We start from the raw sequence: 21395 nt of genomic DNA, 5'->3' as shown, positions 1-21395 counted from the left end.
TTTCTCCATAAAACTCTCATGAACATTTGTTAGCATTGATCTACTGGAGTGGCATTCTCATTCATATCTCAGGCTCCCTTTACCCTGAGAAAGGCATGAACCTAAAACCCATAATCCTCCTTTCTCACCCTATCATTCACAATCTGTGTACCATTTCTCAGATACTGAGATTATTCCTTCCGTCACTAGGAATGGAGCTCTACAAGGCTCATTTTCTTCAAGGAATAAATGGCTTAGCTAATTTCAACTGAAAAAAAGGAGACCTTTACACAAATAAAGAAGTAGTGTGGCCTAGTGGAAACAGCATGGGCATGGAAGTTAGAGGATCTGAGTTTTAATCCCAGCTCCACCACTTGTCTGGTGTGTGACCTGGGGCAAATCTCTTAATTTCTCTGTGTCTCAGTTACCTCATCTGTAAAATGGGAATTAAAACTGTGAGGCCTAAGTGAGACAGGAACTGTGTCCAACCTGATTATCTTGAATCTGCCCCAGATCTTAGTACTGTGCCTGACACTTTGTAAGCACTTAATGAATACCATAAAAATTAGATAAAAAAGCATCAGACTGATCTTGAGGCTCAGACAAAAATTGAACTGGCCAGTTCCTGAACATCCTCAATTAGATGAAGTTAATTCCTTACAACATTAGATAAAGCAACCTCATCTGGTAAGTACCCAAGGGTTTGCATGTAGGATAATCCTGCTTCCTCCAGAACTCATCTGAATTCTCTCATGAGAAACCCTGACCTGGAACATTACCATTTGACTATGGCAGAAAGGAGAATGGATAAACTTCCACCTCTTAAGCGGCTTGTCTAAAATATGTTGCTACCTCATTGGCAACAACTGGTCCAGTTTATCCTCCAAGCACAGAACTGCCTTCAGTGAGGACAGAGGGCTTACACAGCAAACAGCTCAGGTCCTTTTTCTAAACTGGAAGGTAAATTGCTGAACGTAGGAAACACCAAATGCACTTGTTCACCACATCAGTGTTGACATCTGCTGCAGCTTAGCGTTTTCAAAGTGTAAGAACTTTGATGAAAAATACATGCCTGGATTTTAAGATGAACTTGACCCTCCTGCAACAGAACCAATACTTAACTACTTACGAGACATTATAATTATAGTCTGGAAAGATCTGAGCCCTGACAAGCAAGGCCATGAACAGGGAGCTATTTTCCAATCTAACTTCCCTAAAGGCCTAACCAAATAGAGAGGTGGGGAGAAGAGCAGGTACAGGATGGCAGGGAATGGGAAATTTCAGAGGCAGCAGAAGTAGCAGCAGTAGAGAGATTGAAAGCATCAACAGAAGAAGTGGCAGGAACAGAGGAAACTATTGTAGGAAAAGTAACAGGTCAGGAGAATCCGATTCATCCATCCACCACCCTGAAAGTTAGTGAGAGAACCACTTAACCTAATGTGGACTCTGTCTTAACCTAGCAGTGGAAAACAAAGGTTCCAAAGCAGCACTGTCTAGTGGATAGAGCACAGGCTTGGAAGTCAGAAGGACCTGGGTTCAAATCCTGGCTCTGGCACTTGTCAGCTGTGGACCTTGGGCAAATCACTGGACAAGGCACTCCTCTGTGCCTCAGTTACCTCATTTATACAATGGGGAGACTGTGAGCTCCGTGTGGAACAGGGACTGTGTTCAACCTGATTAGTTTGGATCTACCCCAGGGCTGAGAAAAGTGCTTGATACATACTAAGCGCTTAACAAATACAATAAACAAGAATAATAATTCAAAAAGAAAAACAAGGACAAGGTTGCTACAAGTAAAGCCAATCAGAATAATAGTAATTGTGGTATTTGATAAGTGCTTATTATTGTGCCAGGCACTGTACTAAGCACTGGGGTGGACACTTGCAAAGGTTTGGACACAGTCCCTGTCGCACATGGGACTCACAGTCTCAATCCTCAATCAATCAATTTGATTATTGTCTCAATCAATTACTGCATCAGCCTCCTCTCTGATTTCCCATCCCCCTGTCTCTCCCCACTTCAATCCATACTTCACTCCGCTAACCGGATCGTCTTTGTGCAGAAACGCTCTGGGCACGTTACTCCCCTCCTCAAAAATCTCCAGTGGCTACCAATCAACCTATGCATCAGGGAAAAACTCCTCACCCTCGGCTTCAAGGCTCTCCATCACCTCGCCCCCTCCTACCTCACCTCCCTTCTCTCTTTCTACAGCCCAGCCCACAACCTCCACTCCTCTGCCACTAACCTCCTCACTGTGCCTCTTTCTCACCTGTCCCACCATCGACCCCCGGCCCATGTCCTCCTCCTGGCCCAGAATGCCCTTCCTCTGCACATCCGCCAAGCTAGCTCTCTTCCTCCCTTCAAAGCCCTACCGAGAGCTCACCTCCTCCAGGAGGCCTTCCCAGACTAAGCCCCCTCCTTCCTCTCCCCCTTCTCCCCCTCCCCATCCCCCGCCTTACTTCCTTCCCCTCCCCACAGCACCTGTATGTTTATACATATTTATTACTCTATTTTACTTGTACGTATTTATTCTATTTATTTTATTTGGTTTATATGTTTTGTTGTCTGTCTCCCCCTTTTAGAATGTGAGCCTGCTGTTGGGTAGGGACCATCTCTATATGTTGCAAACTTGTACTTTCCAAGCACTTAGTACAGTGCTCTGCATACAATAAGTGCTCAATAAATACAATTGAATGAATGAATTAATCCTCATTTTACAGATGAGGTAACTGAGGCCCAGAGAAGTGAAGCAACTTGCTCAAGGTCACACAGCAGACAAGTGGCAATAATTCCAGAGTTAACAAAGAGAAGATTGAGTTACAACAGATGATTCCTCCATTACTGAACTGAATTCAAAGCAAGAGAAAATCATTTGGAGGACTTCTCCATTAGAGTGGAAGACTCATTTGAATGAACCATGAGAAGCAACATAGCCTGATAGTGGGCCAGAGAGTCAGAAGGACCTGGGTTCTAATCCCAGATCCACCACTTGTCTGCTGTGTGACCTTGGGCGAGTCATTTCACTTCTCTGTGCTTCAATTACCTCATCTGTAAAATAAGGATTAAGACTTTGAACCCCATGTGGGACATGATCTGTGTCCAACCTGATTAGCTTGTATCTACTCCAGCACTTAGTGCAGAGCCTGGTGCAAAAACACTTAACAGATGCCATAAAAAAAAATCCGAAGCAACCAGGGTCAATTTAGCCTGAGTCAGGCAGAAAATATGGAGAAAGCACTGAACATGCTTTGAAGCCATGTGGCATCAATGCAGATATCTGGAGAGTGACAACAGCAGGCAGGCCTTGCGGGTGTGAAGGAGTCAGAGGTGAAGTGGCTCAATTCCTGTGAAAACATTTTGCTCACCCAGAAGCTAGATGCCTAGGGGAAAGAGTGCAAACTACTCCGGCGTTCTAGTTTTCTTGACTAAAGGAGAGATCCATTCACCCAGACTTGTGTAATAGGGAAACAAAACCAAAGCAGCCCCTTGGAGATAACAATATCAGTCTAGATGTTTATCTAATGTGAATATGTAATTGAAGGTAAGTTTAATTAATGAACTGGGAGATCTTTTCAGGGCCCTTCAAGAGTTGTGCCAACCATGAGATTGAACAAAGGATGGGGAGAGAAATCAAATAGCATGCATGTAGCTAGGCAGATACTTCTCCCTGACATGTTTATCTTAGGTCTGGTCTCCTTCACGTGCCTTTTCAAAACTTCCTCATAGGATGCTCTTTCTGGTTATTGAGAAGTCCCCACACTTCTCCAATGAAGGATTTAAAGCCCCTGGTCAGTGGTAGATTATGGTCTGTATTTCAACCCTTACTTTTCTTTGAGTTTCAAGTAATCTAATGGCTAGTTTAGATTATGAAGTGTTTCATATGACTGAGTTGCTGCTTATGTGGTGAAAAAGTCATAACAACTTTATAATTAGCTTTGTAATAAATACTGGACAATAAATCTATGAAGACTGTGCAAACATGTTTTCAAGGTACTATTTCTAGGAATAATCAACCACCTGTTTTTAAAACAATTCCAATAATGCATTTTCTGACACTCATGCAGGAGGGCAGCATTTCCATATGGAGAGTTTAAGTAAATAAACTCTCTCCTGGTGTAGGGCTTAAGGTACAAGTCACCAACTCGAAAAAGCAGCATGGCCTATTGGAAAGAGCATAACAATGACAACAACAATAGTAATTGTGGTATTTGTTAAATGCTATGTGCCAGGCACTGAACTAAGCACTAAGGTGGATACAAACAAATAAGGCTGGACAGAGTCCCCATCCCATATGGGACTCACAGTCTCAATATTCATTTTATAGATGAGGTAACTGAGGTCCAAAGAAGTTTAGTGACTTGCCCAAGGTCACACAGTAGACAAGTGGCAGAGGTGGCATTAGAACCCATGACCTTGGGAGTCCCAGTCCTGTGCTCTATCCACTATGCCATCAAGGGCCTGGGAGTTAGAGGACTTCGGTTCTAATCACAGCTCTGGCAAATGCTTGCTGTGTCACCTTGGGCAAGTCACTTAACTTCTCTGGGCCTTAGTTCTCCTGTTCTCCCTTCTACTCAGACTATTAGCCCCATGCAGGGCGGAACTGTGTCCAATCTAATTAACTTGTATCTACCTCAGCACTTAGAACAGTGTTTGACACATAGTAAGAATTTAAATACAATTTAAAAAAAACCCTCATCCCAGCACCAAAGTTGCAACTGACCCATGCTTAACCAAAAACCTTTTGGTGCTAGATAAAATTCTCACCAGTTATCATGAGAACTTGATTATTTATGTCATGAATAAGCTGACAGTCAAGCAAAAGGACAGCCCCTACAAATTGGAGTTCCAGCAACTCTAGACTATGAGCTCATTGTGGGAAGGAATGTGTCTTATATTGTACTCTTCCAAGCCCTTAGTACAGTGCTTTGCACACAGTAAGCACTCAATATGATTGAATGAATCACAGGGGTGTATCCCATGGGCCTCAGTACTTAGCTTTGATTTGTTTTCCAAATCAAATCAATGGTATTTTAAGAGCACTTTCAGTGTGTAGAGTAGGTAGACATGATTCCTGCTCATAAGAAGCTTGCAGATTCAAGGGGAAGACAGACATTGTTACAAATAGGGTAATTAGCAGAATATAAAGTTATGTCTCATCATCATCATCATCAATCGTATTTATTGAGCGCTTACTATGTGCAGAGCACTGTACTAAGCACTTGGGAAGTACAAATTGGCAACATCTACTCCTGCTGTAGACTGCAATCTCCTTGTGGGTGGGGAAAATGTTGCTTAACTCTGCAATATTGTACTCTCCCAAGCGCTTAGTGCAGTGCTCTGCACACAGTAAGCACTCAATAAATATAATTGATTGATACGTATATAAGGCTGTGGGGAACATGGTAATGGCTACGCATTAATTAAATCCATTAACAAAGGTAATGCATTAATTAAATCCACTAATATTGGGAGGAGGGGAATGGGCGTGGAGGAGCGATGAAGAGGGACAGGAGCCCAAGACATATGAAGGTCTTAGAATTTAAGAACAAACAATAATAAAAAAAATCAGAATATTAGTAGCAGTGAAGGAGCAACTCGTATCCCAGATCTATTTCTGGCAATGGGACTGGTAGGAAAGTTATTGATTTAAACCTAGGGAACAAGTAGTTATTTAGGGGACTTTTTTTCCCCTTACAGTCATCTCACTGTTCTACTTTGCACTAAGAGTGCAGTTTTGGGGGGAAAAAAAGTCCCTAATTTCATTGATTCCCAAAACCACATCAGGGGTAATTTGTGTGAAGTGGTGCTGCTAAGTGGTTTGTAACTGCATCTAGCTCACTGGAAGAATGTGAAGCATCTCAAGCAGACTCAAAGAAACCCACAGCAGTCATTAAAACTATATAATTAACTGTGGTTTCACCCCCTCCAAATAAAAGACAGTGACTGATGTACTTTTCATCTAGGGATGGATGTGCTTGTCTGTCAAACACTTTGATTTACACAATGCTATAAAGAGGAAAATGAAGGTCAAAGTGATGAAAACCTTGTCTCATAAATGCAAACTGAACCAGAGAGCAAAATCAGCAGGCATAGTGAAAACACTTCAAATAATTACTTCATCTTGTATATTTATAGGACTGGACATCAGCACACTTTACAGTCTCAACCCTAAGAACTGAAATCTTGCCCAGAAAGTATTACAGAACTATCATCAGAGAATAAACCTCACAAATATTAATTTTGTAGGTCCCTAGCAACAGGATTGAACTCCTCCCCCACCCACATGCGGTTGTGGATTGGGTTTAAGAAGACACAGGGTGTCTTTATGCTGTCAGGTACTGACGCCCCCTTCTTTGCTTGGTGTGACTAATTTCCACAGAATCACCAGAAAGGTATGTCAATCATTCTTTCAAAAGTAGAACTCCAATTAACATGTGCTTTAGCTAAAACAGCATACTGGATTTGATTTCCAAGAACAAGCCAGCAGATATATGGGATTAAGTTTTTCTCCTTGGCACAAACTGACTTCTCCCCACCCCCAGGTCACAATCCTACTTACTCTCAGCATAAAATGGACTGAATACCTTAGTCATACAGAACTGGTTTTCTTTTAATCATTAGAGGAAAAAATGGTCCTCTCCAAAATACACTTTGAATTCCTTGACCCTCTTGAACTTTGCAAAGACAGCTGCAAATCCTGAGCCAGAACAGTAAACTATGAGGAACAGGCCCTCAAAAACAGAGATTGGAACAGAAGTAAGGGTCATTATCTAATTCTAAGGGAACAGTATTATCACCACGCCCAGGGAACTCTTCAATAAAGAACTCATCCCCAAGCCTGCCTCTGCATTAGAAGTATCACAGGCGAAGTAGTAAGGTAAAATTAAAGATTAGTCATTTCCAAGTTCACAGCTGCCCAAACAGCTAAATATTTCTAGGTGCTTAACAGGATGGCATTAAGAAATTCTACATGCCCTTTGGGTACATGCTTGCCTCAAGTTTGTAGCATGTGTGCATGTCCAACTTTCTCTATGGAAGTGAGTTCTGGACAACTCAAATGCCACATCAAGACTCCTTGAGTGTCACTTGACTCCATCAGTGCAACATATAAACTATACTCAACATCAAGTGGCAAAAATCCAATTGCTTGTGATCCTATCAGCATCCTGGCACTGAAACTATGCTCACCTGAAACAAGTTGCACTGGAGGGGCATTTGAAGAGAATGCAGGAGCGGAACAGTGCGCTGAAATTGGGGAACCAAAAACAGAAGGAATAGGAAACATTTTAAAGATAAAGTAAAGTAAAGCCTCAGTCAGTGCTGCATCCCAGCTGAAAAACAGGACTCAATTGCCAAGGACCAGACCCTTGTTCTGCAAACAAGAAGGCAACATCTCCTTTCCAGCAGAAACTTCATAAATATCTTGTGGCAAAGAGGTAGAAGTGAAGGCAGTGCCAAGTGTTACAAACAACAGCACAAGAACATCTTTGTGGGGGGTGTGTGTGTATAAGTGTGGCTGGGATTGTAGGTCCCTCTTGACCTTTAAACACACACGCATGTGAATTTCCTACCAGTGCCATCTTCTTTGAGTATGAGAGGCACGCATCGGCATATGTGTGTAATGACCCTCTGAGAACTTCTCTAGAAGAGTGAATCTATTTCATAAAGCAAAAATAAAAGTGAAAAACACCATTCGAAGACTTATAACCCAGTGGACTTTCCTCACCATATCCCCACTTAGGGTGAGAGTCTTAGTTGTAATATTCAGCAAAACTACTCAAGCCCCAAATAGATGCATTTCTTATCTTTATCTGGCTCAGTCAGTATACCATCTCCAAGAGATCTTTGGTTGATACCTTGTGATTCTTTCAAGATTGTTTGGGGTTTTTTTTCCTGTTTTGTTTCTGCTTTTTATGGTTGGGAGGGGAGGCAGGGAGGCAAGAGTTAGGGGTAGGGTTGGAGAAAGATTCAAAGAAATCTGTGCTATGGTTTATTCTCCTAATAGCAATTTTCTCTGGATACACTAGCAGAATGATTGCAGATGGAGGTGGGGCGTTCTGGGAGAGATGTGTCCTTGGAGTCGCTATGAATTGGAGACAACTTGACAGTATAAGACAAGCATTTTTCTGTTGGAATAACATTATTATGAGTGGAATGGGGAAGGATAGACCTGGGATGGGGAGAAAAAGGAAGGATGAAGTCAAAGAGTACAGTGGGAAAAAAAAGAACAGGCGGGGGGGCGGAGAATAGCCATCAGGATGGGGGAAGGAGAAGGAGGTAAGAAATGAGGAGGAGGGGAAAGTGCGGATGGTGCTGATGGGCAGAGGGGTGGAAGTCTATTCATTCAATCGTATTTATAGAGTGCTTACTGTGTGCAGAACACTGTACTAAGTGCTTGGGAAAGTACAAAACAGCAATAAAGAGACAATCTCTGCCCACAACGAGCTCACAGTCTTGGCGGGGGGGGGGGGGAGGCATCTCGAGGGGAAGGAGACAGATATCAACCCGTTGTTGGGTAGGGACCATCTCTATATGTTGCCGACATATTTCCCAAGCACTTAGTACAGTGCTCTGCACACAGTAAGCACTCAACAAATATGACAATAAATGAATGAAATAAACAGACATCAGTAGAAATTAATACAGTTACAGAGAGTTACTCGCAAAGAGAGTGAGTAGTCAGGGTGATGCAGAGGGAGTGGGAGATGAGGAAGAGCGGGGCTTAGTCAGGGAAGGCTACTTGGAGGAGATGGGCCTTTAGTAAAGCTTTGAAAGGTGTCGTTTTTGGGTAGGGATTGTCTCTGTTGCCGATTTGTGCTTTCCAAGTGCTTAGTACAGTGCTCTACATACAGTTAGTGCTCCATAAATATGATTGAAAGAATGAAAGGGTGGGTGCGAGGAGGCAGACATGAATAGAAGTAAAATCACAACTAAATACATAAGTGCTGTGGGGCGGGGAGAGGGGGCAGAGCAAAGGGAGCAAGTACAGGGTGATGCAAGAGGGAGTGGGAGATGAGGAAGAGCGGGGCTGAGTCTGGGAAGGCCTCTTGGAGGAGGTGCCTTCAGTAAGGCTTTGAAGGGGGAGTGGGGGGAGACAGACATCAATACAAGTAAGCTGACATCAATAGAAACACAGTTACAGAGAGATACATCAATGTTGTGGGGTGGAGAGAGGAGGGCAGAGCAAAGGGAATGAGTATTCAGGGTGATGTAGAAGGGAGTGGGAAATGAGGAAAAGCGGAGTCTAACCTGGGAAGGCCTCTTGGAGGAGATGTGCCTTTAGTAAGGCTTTGAAGAGGAGTGAGGGGAGACAGACATGAATAGAAGTAAAATTGCATCTAGGTACATAAGTGCGGTGGGGAGGGGGGGCAGAGAAAAGGGAGCGAGTAGTCAGGGTGATGCGGAAGGGAGTGGGAAATGAAGAAAAGGGGGCTTAGTCTGGGAAATCCTCTTGGAGGAGTTGTGCCTTTAGTAAGGCTTTGAAGGGTGGGGGCGGGGGGAGAGACAGACATGAATAGAAATAAATACAATTACAGAGAGATACATAAGTGCTGTGGGGCCGGGAGAAGGGGACAGATCAAAGGTAGCCAGTAGTCAGGGTGATGCAGAAGGGAGTGGAAATGAGGAAGAGTGGAGCCTAATCTGGGAAGGCCTCTTGGAGGAGATGTGCGTTCTGGAGGGAGACAGACATGAATAGAAATAAATACAATTACAGAGAGATACATAAATACAACTGATGATGATAAGTGCTGTGGGGCGGGGAGAGGGGGGCAGAGCAAAGGGAGTGAGTAGTCAGGGTGATGCAGAAGGGAGTGGGAGATGAAGAACAGGGGACTTAAGTCTGGGAAGCCCTCTTGGAGGAGATGTGCCTTCAGTAGGCTTTGAAGGGAGGGGAGACAGACATGAATAGAAATAAATACAGTTAGAGAGATACATAAGTGCTGTGGGGTGGGGAGAGGGGGGCAAAGCAAAGGGAGCCAGTAGTCAGGGTGATGCAGAAGGGAGTAGAAATGAGGAAGAGCAGGGCTTAATCTGGCAAGGCCTCTTGGAGGAGATGTGCATTCAGTAAGGCCTTAATAGTGGGTTGGGGGAGACAAACGTGAATAGAAATAAATATAATTAGAGAGATACTTAAGTGCTGTGGGGTGGGGAGAGGGTGGTAGAGCAAAGGGAGTTGGAGGTGAGGAAGAGGGGGCTTAGTCTGGGAAGCCCTCTTGGAGGAAATGTGCCTTCAGTAAGGCTTTGAAGGGAGGGGAGACAGACACGAATAGAAATAAATGCAGTTTAAGAGAGGTATTAAGTGCTGTGGGGCAGGGAGGGGGGGCAAAGCAAAGGGAGCCAGTAGTTAGGGTGATGCAGAAGGGAGTGGAAATGAGGAAGAGGGGGCTTAATCAAGGAAGCCCTCTTGGAGGAGATGTACTTTCAGCAAGGCTTTGAGGGTGGGGTGGACAGACATGAATATAAATAAATACAATTACAGAGAGATACATAAGTGCTGTGGGGCGGGGAGAGGGGGGCAGAACAAAGGGAGCCAGTAGTCAGGGTGATGCAGAAATGAGTGGAAATGAGGAAGAGGGGGCTTAATCTAGGAAGCCCTATTGGAGGAGATGTACCTTCGGTAAGGCTTTGAAGGGTGGGGGAGGGGGGAGAGACAGACAGAAATATAAACAAATACAATTACAGAGAGATACATAGGTGCTGTGGGGCGGGGAGAGGGGGGGCAGAACAAAGGGAACCAGTAGTCAGGGTGATGCAGAAGGGGGTGCAAACGAGGAAGAGGGGGCTTAATCTAGGAAGCTCTCTTGGAGGAGATGTACCTTCAGTAAGGCTTTGAGGGGGATGGGGGGGTGAGACAGACATGAATATAAATAAATACAATTACAGAGAGATACATAAGTGCTGTGGGGTGGGGAGAGGGGGGCAGAACAAAGGGAGCCAATAGTCAGGGTGATGCAGAAGGGAGTGGAAATGATGAATAGGGGGCTTAGTCTGGGAAGGCCTCTTGGAGGAGGCGCCTTCAATAAGCGGGGAGGGTTGGTACCTTGATGTAGGCTCTCTGCAGGTAGTTGTAGGGGACCCTCCGATGGAAATCTGTCCGGACCTCGTGGCTGGCCCGGTGTCGGGAGGCGGGCCCGCCCAGCTCCTCCTGCTCGCAGCGGCGCAGGCAGAGCGCCCTGCGCAACACGGCGCCGAAGAAGCGCAGCTCCTCGGTGGGCACCAGGGGGGTGGGCACCAAGGGGGTGGGCACCACGGGGGCGGGCACCACGGGAACCCCGGCCCGGCAGCGCAGGCGGCAGCGCAGGCGTCCGTCCCGGAGGCGGCGGTGGCTGGTCAGCGCCCTCTCCATGAAGTGCACGACGCGCGCGTAGTCTCCGCTGTGATACGCCTCCACGCCGCTGTCGTACAGCCTGTCGAAGGGCTGCAGCCCCTCCCCGACCTCCGACGGGTCGCCGACCACCCCCTCCCCACCGCCCAGTCGCGATAGCCGCAGCAGCAGCAGCGGCAGGAGGAGGGGCAGAGGAGCCCCGAGCCGGCCGGCCAGCTCCGGCATCGTGCGCCCCTGCTCCGGGGTGCGGGGGGATGGGGGGCGAGGGCAGAGGAGCGAGGAGAGAGGAGGGGGGCGAGGGCAGAGGAGGGGGCAAGGGCAGAGGAGGGGGGCGAGGGTAGAGGAGGGGGAACGAGGGCAGAGGAGGGGGCGAAGGCAGAGGGGGGATGAGGGCAGAGGAGGGGGCGAGGGCAGAGGAAGGGGTGAGAACAGAGAAGGGGGGTCTCGGGGGGAGTGGCTGCGCAGCCGGGAGTAGACCAAGGCGCAAAGGACGAGGAGCGCGCGAAGTCAGCGCTCACCCAGCCTCGGCCGTCCTTAAAGGGCCGCCCCCGGGCAGCACGCTCCGCCCGCAGCGCCTGCCGGAGCCCACACCAGCTCGCCCAGCCCTCCCTCCCTCCCTTCCTCCCTCCCAGCTGGCAGCCTCCCTCCTCGCCCCGCTCGCCCGCCCAGCTGGGGTCCGCCTGCCCGGCTCGCCCTCTCAGGTGACGTCCACCCGCCCCGTGCCCTCCCTGCCGGGATTCTCCCTGCCCGTGCCACCCTGCTCCCTCCCAGCCCAAACCTTCCCATGATTGGGAAGTCCGGGTGGGACAGGGATTGTGTCCAACCCGATTTGCTTGTCACCACCCAAGCGCTTAGTACAGTGCTCGTCACATAGTAAGGGCTTAACAAATATTATTATTATTATCGTTATCATCCCATGCCCTCCCAGTCCACGCACCCCCTCCCAACCTTTCCACCCCTGGCCCTTCCAGCTGAAGTCCTCCTACCCCTCCCTTCCTCCCAGCTGGTGTCCACCTTGTTTGCCCTGCTCGCCCTTCCAGGTGACGTCCACCCGCCCCGTGCTCTCCCAGCCGGGATTCTCCCAGTCCGTGCCACCCTGCGCCCTCCCAGCCTGGCCCTTCCCAGCACGTGCCCCTCCCCAGGGTTCCCACCCTGTGCCCTCCTAGCCCAGACCTTCCCATGATTGGGAAGTCCGGGTGGGACAGGGACTGTGTCCAACCCGATTTGCTTGTCACCATCTCAGCGCTTAGTACAGTGCTCAGCATAAAGTAAGCGCTTAACAAATACCACTATTATTATTATTATCTCATGCCCTCTCGGTCCACACACCCCCTCCCAGCCTTTCCACCCTGGCACTTCCAGCTGAAGTCCTTCTACCCCTCCCTTCCTCCCAGCTGGTGTTCACCTTGTTAGCCCTGCTCATCCTCCCAGCTCCTCCTCCCTGCTCTCCCTCCCAGCTGATGTCCACCTGCCCTGTACCCTCCTAGGTGGGATTCTCCCTGCCCACGCCCCCCTAACTCAAATGGTGCCACCCTGCGCCTTCCTAGCCTGGCCCTTCTCAACCCGGGCTCTTCCAACTGGCATCCTCCCAGATTGTGCCCCCCTACCCAGTCTTCCCACCCTGTGCCCTCCTAGACCAAACCTTGCCGTCCCCTGCCCTCCCAGTCCACACACCCCATCCCGCCCTTTCCAAGCCTGGCCCTTCCAGCTGGCATCTTCCCAGTCTGGAGTCTCCCAGTCGAGCCAAAGACAGACTCCTTTAAGCACCAGGTGGGAGGGCTCTTCTAGGCCTAGAGTGGACAGCCTGCTGACCCTTTTCACAGTTAGAGTGGTGCCCCCGGCTAGCTGTTGCTAAAGGGCACGTGAGAGGAGGTCAAAGCACGTGGTCCTCTCCAACCAGGAGCAGCGAGGGGTCGTCATCTCCCCTCTCCCTTCCCACTCCTAGGGGAGAGTAATGAGGAAGAAGGAAAGGGAAAGCTTTATGTATTTAGCCCTTAGCAGACTGTAAATTGGAGACCCTACCCCAATACATGCTCACTTTCATAGTCATTACTACCCTGGTGGCTTTGATCCCTCCTTCTTCCCCTTCATCTCTCCCAGCTCAGTCCAGTCCCTGGGGAAAGGCACCCCTTTGCTTCCAGCCCCACATTCACCACACCATACCTACTGGAACAGACACAAGATCTACAATGAGAGGCAGGAAAAGGCAGGCATTATCTTTTCCATTTTACAAATGAAGGACCAGACACGGAGAAGTTCAGTGGTTTGCTGAGTTCACACAGTAACAGAGATGAGAACTTGCCAATGGCATTTGGTGAATTGTTTGTTCCCCCTGCGCCCCCCCCCCCCCCACACACACACAGTGGTGATACTCCTACAAGGCATAATACTTTGCCATTACATGGTCATATATTCTGCCAAGTGCCCTGTAATCATCAGTCGCGTTACGTACCAAGGAGACCCCATATGGAAGAACCATATCATAATTCTTGTTTTCCAGTTGAGGAAAATGAAGTCAATCAATCCGTTGTACTTCTTGAGTGCTAGCAGTGTGCAGAGCACTGTACCAAGTGTTTGGAAGAATAAAATATAAGAGAGTTGGTAGACATGTTCCCTGCCCACAAAGAGCTTTCAGACTAGGGATGTCAATCAATTGTATTTATCAATCAATCATATCTGAATGCTTAGTGCTTTGGGGCAGAGGGAGGGGGTGAATAAACAGTGCAAATCAGAGGGCAAAGGTGATGCAGAAGGGAGTGGGGGGAGAAGAAGAAATAGGGACTGAGTCAGGGAAGGCTTCTTGGAGGAAATGTACTTTTAATAAAGTTTTGTAGGTGGGAAGAATGATCACCTGTCAGTTATGATGAGGAAGGGCATTCCAAGCCAAAGGCAGGATGTGAGACAGATCAGTGGTGAGACGGATGAAACTGAGGTACTGTAAGTTAGCATTAGAGGAGCAAAGTGTATGAGCTGGGTTGCAGTAAGAAATCAGTAAAATAGGTAAGAGGGGCCAAGGCAACTGAGTGTTTTAAAGCCAATGGTAAAGAGTTTCTGTTTGATGGGGACGTAGATGAGCAACCACTGCAAGTTCTCAAAGACTGAGGAAACATGGACTGAATGGTTTCGTAGAAAAATGATCGAGGCAGTATAATGAAACATGGACTCGAGTGGGGAAAGACAGGAGGCAGGGGGGTCAGCAAGGAAGTTGATGCTGTAATCAAGATGGGATAAAAAAAAGTGCTTGCCACCATCCTTCCTGTCTCGCTGCGGTCCCCTACCCCACGTCCTGACTCCGGACTGGAACTCCCTCTCTCCTCTAATCTAATCCTCCAATCTTCCCTGCTTCAAAGCCTTATTGAAGGCACATGTCCTAGAGGCCTTCCCAGACTAAGCCCCACTTTTCCTCATCTCCCACTCCCTTCTGCATCACCCTGACTTGCTCCCTTTGCTGTGCCCCCTCCCTGCCCCAAAGCACTTATCTGTAATTTTATTTATCTCTTTGTTCTTTCCCCCTGCCATCCCAAAGCACTTATGTACATATCTTACTTTAACAGATTAACAGTTTAACAGTGCTCAGCACTTAGAACAGTGCTCAGTGCTTAGAACAGTGCTTTGCACATAGTAAGCACTTAACAAATGCCATCGTTATTATTATTATTATATCTGTAACTATATTTACTTGTATTGATGTCTGTCTCCCCAACTCTAGACTGTGAGCTGGTTGTGAGCAGGGAATGTCACTGTTTATTGTTGTATAGTACTTTCCCAGGTGCTTCCTACAGTGCTCTGCAAACAGTAAGCACTCAGTGAATACAATGAATGAAGGAAAGAATTAACGGGGAAGTAGTTTTGTTGGTGGGGAAAGGGTGAATTTTAGTGATATCCTGAGGGTTGAGCTTACAGGATTTCCTGACTGAGTAAATAGGTGGGTTGAATGAGAGAGATGAGTTGAGGATAACATCAAGGTTGTGGGCTTGTGAGGCAGGGAGGGTGTGGTGCTGTCTACAATGATGGGAAAGTCAGGGAAAGTACAGGGTTTGAGTGGGAAGATACAGAGTTATGTTTTGGACCTGCTAAGTTCGTGGTGTCAGTGGAACATAATAATGATGGTATTTGTTAAGCACTTACTCTGTGCGAAGCACTGTTCTAAGCGCTGGGGGGGATACAAGGTGATCAGGTTGTCCCACATGGGGCTCACAGTCTTAATCCCCATTTTACTGATGAGATGAGTATAGATGTGGGAACTGAGGGCCAGAGAAGTGAAGTGATTTACCCAAAGTCACACAGCTGACGAATGGTGGAGCTGGGATTAGAACTCAAGACCTCTGACTCCCAAGCCCGTGCTCTTTCCACTGAGCCACACTGCTTCTCTGAGCCATGCTGTGACATCCAAGTAGAAATGACAGGCAGGAAGAAATGACTGGAGATGTAGATTTGGGAATCATCTGAGTAGAGGTAATAGTTGAAGCCATGGGGAGTGAATACATTCTCCAAGGGAGTGGATGTAGGTGGAGAATTGAAGGGGACCTAAAACTGAGCCTTGGGAGACCCCCACATTTAGGGGATGAGAGGCAGAGGATAAGCCCACCAAAGAGACTGAGGAGAAGTGGCCAGAGAGATGGGAGGAGAACCCGGAGGGCAATGTGAGGAAAGCCAAGATGGTTAAAGAGGGTGGTTCACAGTGTCAGAGGCAGCTGAGAGGTGGAGGAGGGTTAGCATGGGGTAGAGGCCTTGGGTTTGTCAAGAATGAGATTACTGGTGACTTTATGGAGAGCAGTTTCTGTGGAGTGAAGGAGGTGGAAGCCAGACTGGAGGTGGTCAGGAAGAGAATTGGAGGAGAGGAAGTGGAGACAGTGTGTGAACACAATTCACTTTAGGAGTTTGAAGGGGAATGATAAGAGGGAGATGCAGAGAACTACAGGGAGTGGTGAGGTCAAAGGAGATTTTTTTTTTTAAGGATAGGGGAGACCTGAGCATGTTTGAAAGCAGTGGGGAAGAAGCCACTGGAGACTGAACAGTTGAAGATGATGGTCAGGGAGGGTAAGAAGAGAGGGCACAAATACTTTGATAAGGTATGATGGGATGGGGTAGATGGAGGGGGTGGATTTTGAGAAGGAGGCAGGAGATCTCTTGAGATACTGATGGGAAAATGGGTGAGCTGAAAAAGGGGCAGGAGAAGGGAGGGACTGGAGAGGAGCAGGGGAGGTTTTAAGGATATCACACCTGATGGTTTCCTTTTTCCTCAGTGAAGTACATGGCCAGGTCATTAGGGGCAAGAGAATAATAATAATAATAATGGCCTTTATTAAGTGCTTACTATGTGCAAAGCACTGTTCTAAGCATTGGGGAGGATACAAGGTGATCAGGTTGTCCCACAGGGGACACGCAGTCTTAATCCCTATTTTACAGATGAGGTAACTGAGGCACAGAGGAGGTAAGTGACTTGCCCAAAGTCACACAGCTGACAATTGGCAAAGCTGGGGTATGAACCCATGACCTCTGACTCCAAAGCCCATTCTCTTTCCCCAGAGCCACACGGGGCCAGGGGATTTGAGGAGGGAGTTAAACATCTGAAATCACTGGCAAGGGCAATGGGCAAGAGAGTCAATGGGATGGAGAAATAATGTTGGTCAAGTCATTTTTCTTTGGAAAAATGAATTACAGGATTAGATCTTGACTTCTAATTGATTTCAGGACACTGCAATATTCTGGGGTCTGGGCCAGATTAATGCCAGAATCAGTACAAAAGTCAAGCAAACTTGGATTCCAAATTTAGTTAACTAAAGTAGCAAAATCGTCTTCAAATTCCACACCTACAACATAATTTTAGGAGGAGGGAAAGAAGTCTAAGGCTGAGAGGGCCCAATATATCTTCATCATGGCTTAATGGAAAGAGCCTGGGCTTTGGAGTCAGAGGTCATGGGTTCAAATCCCAGCTCTGCAAATTGTCAGCTGTGTGACTTTGGGCAAGTCACTTGACTTCTCCGTGCCTCAGTTCCCTCATCTGTAATGTGGGGATGAAGACTGTGAGCCCCAAGTGGGACAACCTGATCACCTTGTAACCTCTCTGGCATTTAGAACAGTACTTTGCACATAGTAAGCACTTAATAAAAGCCATCAAAAAAAACTATCAAATATAAGATTCACTAGGGAAGACAGCTCTTGAAAGCCACTTCTCCTTTAGGATTGACGCTCATCACGCCACCCTGCCAACTTTAGTGAGGGAGGTAGCTTGCTGTGTTTACAGACTCAGTAAATCATCAAAATTCTTCAGAAACTGCTCTTAGGCAACAACTGGGTTCTTTAGGAACATATGGAACAACATGTGAAAATAATTTTGAAATCACTTTGCATATCCATTACCATGCTATGGATAACAACGGGTTTGAAAAAATCTGAAGTTGTTGGGGAATCCTGAAGAATTTTGGAAATCCTGGGAAGTCCTTTAACAACCGAAAGATATTTAATCAAAGGTTTGGAATGTGATGCTATCACTGAATTCAACTACCTAGGCAATATACACTATACAACAATGCAGATAGACAAAGGTTAGCATGGTTTTTGACATACTGAAGGTCAAAGTGAGGCAACAATAGGCATACAAAAAAGAAGAGCTATATAATGAGGTTCTTTTGATGGTAAATCTTCTCTGAGACCTGAATCTACTATAGAAGTCAAGTACTTCACCAGAGACAAGTAGGACAGAGGGGGTTGGAGACAGGGAGACCAGCAAGAAGGTTAATACAAGAGCCCCCAAATCCTGCTCCTCTAGCTATGTTACCCTACTTCTTTTTGGTGTTCATTTTTATGTTCATAATAATGGTGGTATTTGTTAAGTACTCTGTGCCAAGTACTGTACTAAACTCTGGGGTAGATAGAAGATAACCAGGTTGGGCACAGTCTCTATCCTACATGGGGCTCACAGTCTAAGTAGGAGGGAAAACAGGTTTGAATCTTTATTTTACAGATGAGGAAATGGTGACCCAGAGAAGTTAAGTGACTTGCCCAAAGTCAAATAGCAGGCAAATACCAGAGCCAATATTAAAACCTGGGTCCTCTGACTCCCAAGCCCATGCTCTTTCAACCAGTTCACCCTGGATTCTCTGTTTATCTTTGTTCCTATCTTTCATGTTGTTTTGGGATATTTATTGTTTTGTCTTTCCTTAATGTACCTATTGCCAGTCTCCACTCTCCACTTTTACTTCTAGACTGTGAAACTCTTGAGGGACAGGGACCGTGTCTAATTCTCCCCAGTGAATTTGTTCCTAATGCTTAGTATAATAAAATACAGCTTCTATGACTACAACTACTATTACTAGTATTTCTACATTAGCACTAATCTGACAAGTGCTTGGGCCAAGATGACAGAAGTCTGGATGGGGAGGAATGAGCTGATATTGATGTAAAGGAAGGAATGGCAGAATTTAGCAGTAGTTTAAAGGAGAGAATTGCAAAAAAGTGACTATTCAATCTACCAACATTGAGACATTGCTCACAAAAACACAGGTCTGCTGAACAGGACATACAAATGTAATGAATGATAGCATGATTCCCAAGTGAAAAACCATGGCCTAGTGGAAAGAGCCAGAGGCTAGAAGTCAGAGGATTTGGGTTTTGAACCCAGCTCTTCCACTCCTCTACTCTGTGGCCTAAGGCTAGTCATTCAACTTATCTGTTTCCTCATCTGTAAAATGGGGGTTCACCATGTGGGACAGGAACTCTGACTTGATTAGCTTGTATCTACCCTAGTGGTTGGCACTTAATATGCATTTAACAAATATTATTATTATTAACATTATTATTATGAAGCAGTTGCATAATGATGTGAAAGAAAGCTCAAGCAAACTAAAAAGGAAAAACACTACAAAAGCCATTATGTTGATACATCTTTTTTTTCCCAAAGAGTGCCTACCCTATTTTTTTATTGTTAAAAGCTAGGCTATTTGGATTAGGTCAGAAATATTGACTTTCCCAGGTGCCAAATTTCCATCAAAAAGAACAATCTAAGATAGTTATAAATAAAACTGACAAAAATATTTATCCAGAAATGCTTTATTTATTGAACTTATGTGCCTCTTTTCTACCAAGTTCAAGGTCTTGTTATTATTATCAGTCAATCACTAATATTCAGTGAGTGCTTACTTTGTGCAGATCATTTTACTAAGGGCTTGAGAGAGAACAAGGCAGTTGAGTTGGTAGATTCAAAACCTGTCCACAAGGAATTTACAGTCTAGACGGGAAGATAAGACTGTGAGCCCGCTGTTGGGTAGGGACCGTCTCTATATGTTACCAACTTGTACTTCCCAAGTGCTTAGTACAGTGCTCTGCACACAGTTAAGTGCTCAATAAATACGATTGAATGAATGAATAAGACATTAAAATAAATTACAGATTTGGGAAATAGGAGAGTAAAAGGGTTACTTAAAACACATCGTGTATTCATTCATTTATTGTCATATTTATTGAGTGCTTACTGTGTGCAGAGCACTGTACTGAGCACTTGGAAAGTACAATTTGGCAACAGTTAGTGGATAGAACATGGGCCTGGGAGTCAGAAGGTCATGGATTCATTCTTTCTATCGTATTTATTGAGCTCTTACTGTGTGCAGAGCACCATACTAGGCGCTTGGAAAGTACAATTCGGCAACAGAGACAATCCCTACCCAACAATGGGCTCACAAACTAGAAGGGGTTCTAATCCTGGCTCCATCATTTGTGTCACTTCACTTTTCTGTGCCTCAGTTACCTCATCTGTAAAGTAATAATAATAATGGCATTTATAATAGTAATAATAATAATGGCATTTATGAAGCGCTTACTATGTGCAAAGTACTGTTCTAAGCATTGGAGAGGTTACAAGTTGATCAGGTTGTCCCACGGGGGGCTCACAGTCTTCATCCCCATTTTACAGAGGAGGGAACTGAGGCCCAGAGAAGTGAAGTGACTTGCCCAAGGTCACAAAGCTGACAAGTGGCGAAGCCGGGATTAGAAGCCATGACCGCTGGCTCCCCAGTCTGGGCTCTTTCCACTGAGCCACGCTGCTTCTCCCGGGATTGAGACTGTGAGCCCCACATGGGACAGGCACCGTGTCCAACTAGATTTGCTAGTGTCCACCCCAGTGCTTAGTACAGTGCTTGGCACATAGTAAGCACTTAACAAATACCATCATCATCACTTTAAAGGACAACATTCTCTAGCTCATTAAAGGACTCAGTGGCTTCATTTTTGTTGTTTCTGCAGCCTTATTGATGAGAAGGCTATAACTTCAAGATGGCAGGGCATTATATCTACATTATAAGGCTCTCTAGACTGTAAAATAATTCTGTGCAAGGAACATGCCTACCAACTCCGTTGTACTCTCCCAAGTGCTAAGTACAGCGCTCTGCACACAATATGCTCTCAAGAAATATCATTGATGATGATGATAAGGGAAAGAATGTAAGGAAAGTAGTTTCCCCAGTGCTGTTTACTTGTTTTTTTAATTCAATAACATTTTCCAAACCAGGCTATCTCATTTCTACAAAATCTTATGAAACAATAAAAGGTGTCTTTAGAGATCAGTGGTAAGTTATCCTGTGCTTTAAAAGCAAGCACTACTAACATTGGTTTATTTTTATAATTTCTAACCATTGCCCTTAGATGCTCGGAACACCTTTCCTTTAAATGAAAGGAATAATTCTAAATATGCAACAATTCAACCCGTGTTCAGCTGCTGTTGATCCTGGCGACAAGGGACTTGTTTTGAAGGCTTTCCTCTTATATAAATAGGATCATCTGAAGGTTTTTTTCTCACGTAGTTAATATGAAGGGTAAACCACCATAAATTTGGCAACTTAAGAAGAGGCAATAGGTCTCCTCCCTAATGGAAGTTTAAAAAAAAAAAATGAATATTTAATTTATATTTTCCTTTCCCAGACTTTATGTTCCCTTCTGTTTTTCTGTACAGTTCTGACCTCATGCTTACCTTAATTCCTAAGTCTTTAAAATTGCAAATCAAACTCAAGTGAAAGTAATTTTCTTCTCGCTACTGAACATGTTCCTTGATTAAGTTTCAGTGTTATTCTCCACTATGAAAGGGGATATTCAAGTA

General features: G+C 45.7%; 1 protein-coding gene across 1 annotated transcript in view; it reads right to left on the bottom strand.

The window, feature by feature from the left end:
- The window catches only part of P3H2 (prolyl 3-hydroxylase 2), a 143350-nt gene extending 131769 nt beyond the window's left edge, over positions 1-11581 (bottom strand). The window contains exon 1 of the mRNA XM_038749107.1: positions 11021-11581. Within this exon, the coding sequence (XP_038605035.1) occupies positions 11021-11530 (510 nt within the window). The 5' untranslated portion in view covers positions 11531-11581. The remainder of the gene's footprint in view (positions 1-11020) is intronic.
- Between the last annotated feature and the right edge of the window lie 9814 nt (positions 11582-21395).

The sequence above is a fragment of the Tachyglossus aculeatus genome, chromosome 7 (genome assembly GCF_015852505.1).
Source record: "Tachyglossus aculeatus isolate mTacAcu1 chromosome 7, mTacAcu1.pri, whole genome shotgun sequence".
NCBI lineage: Eukaryota > Metazoa > Chordata > Mammalia > Monotremata > Tachyglossidae > Tachyglossus > Tachyglossus aculeatus.
The sequence above is the reverse complement of the archived record's forward strand: the minus strand, read 5'-3'. Positions and strand labels throughout refer to the sequence as shown.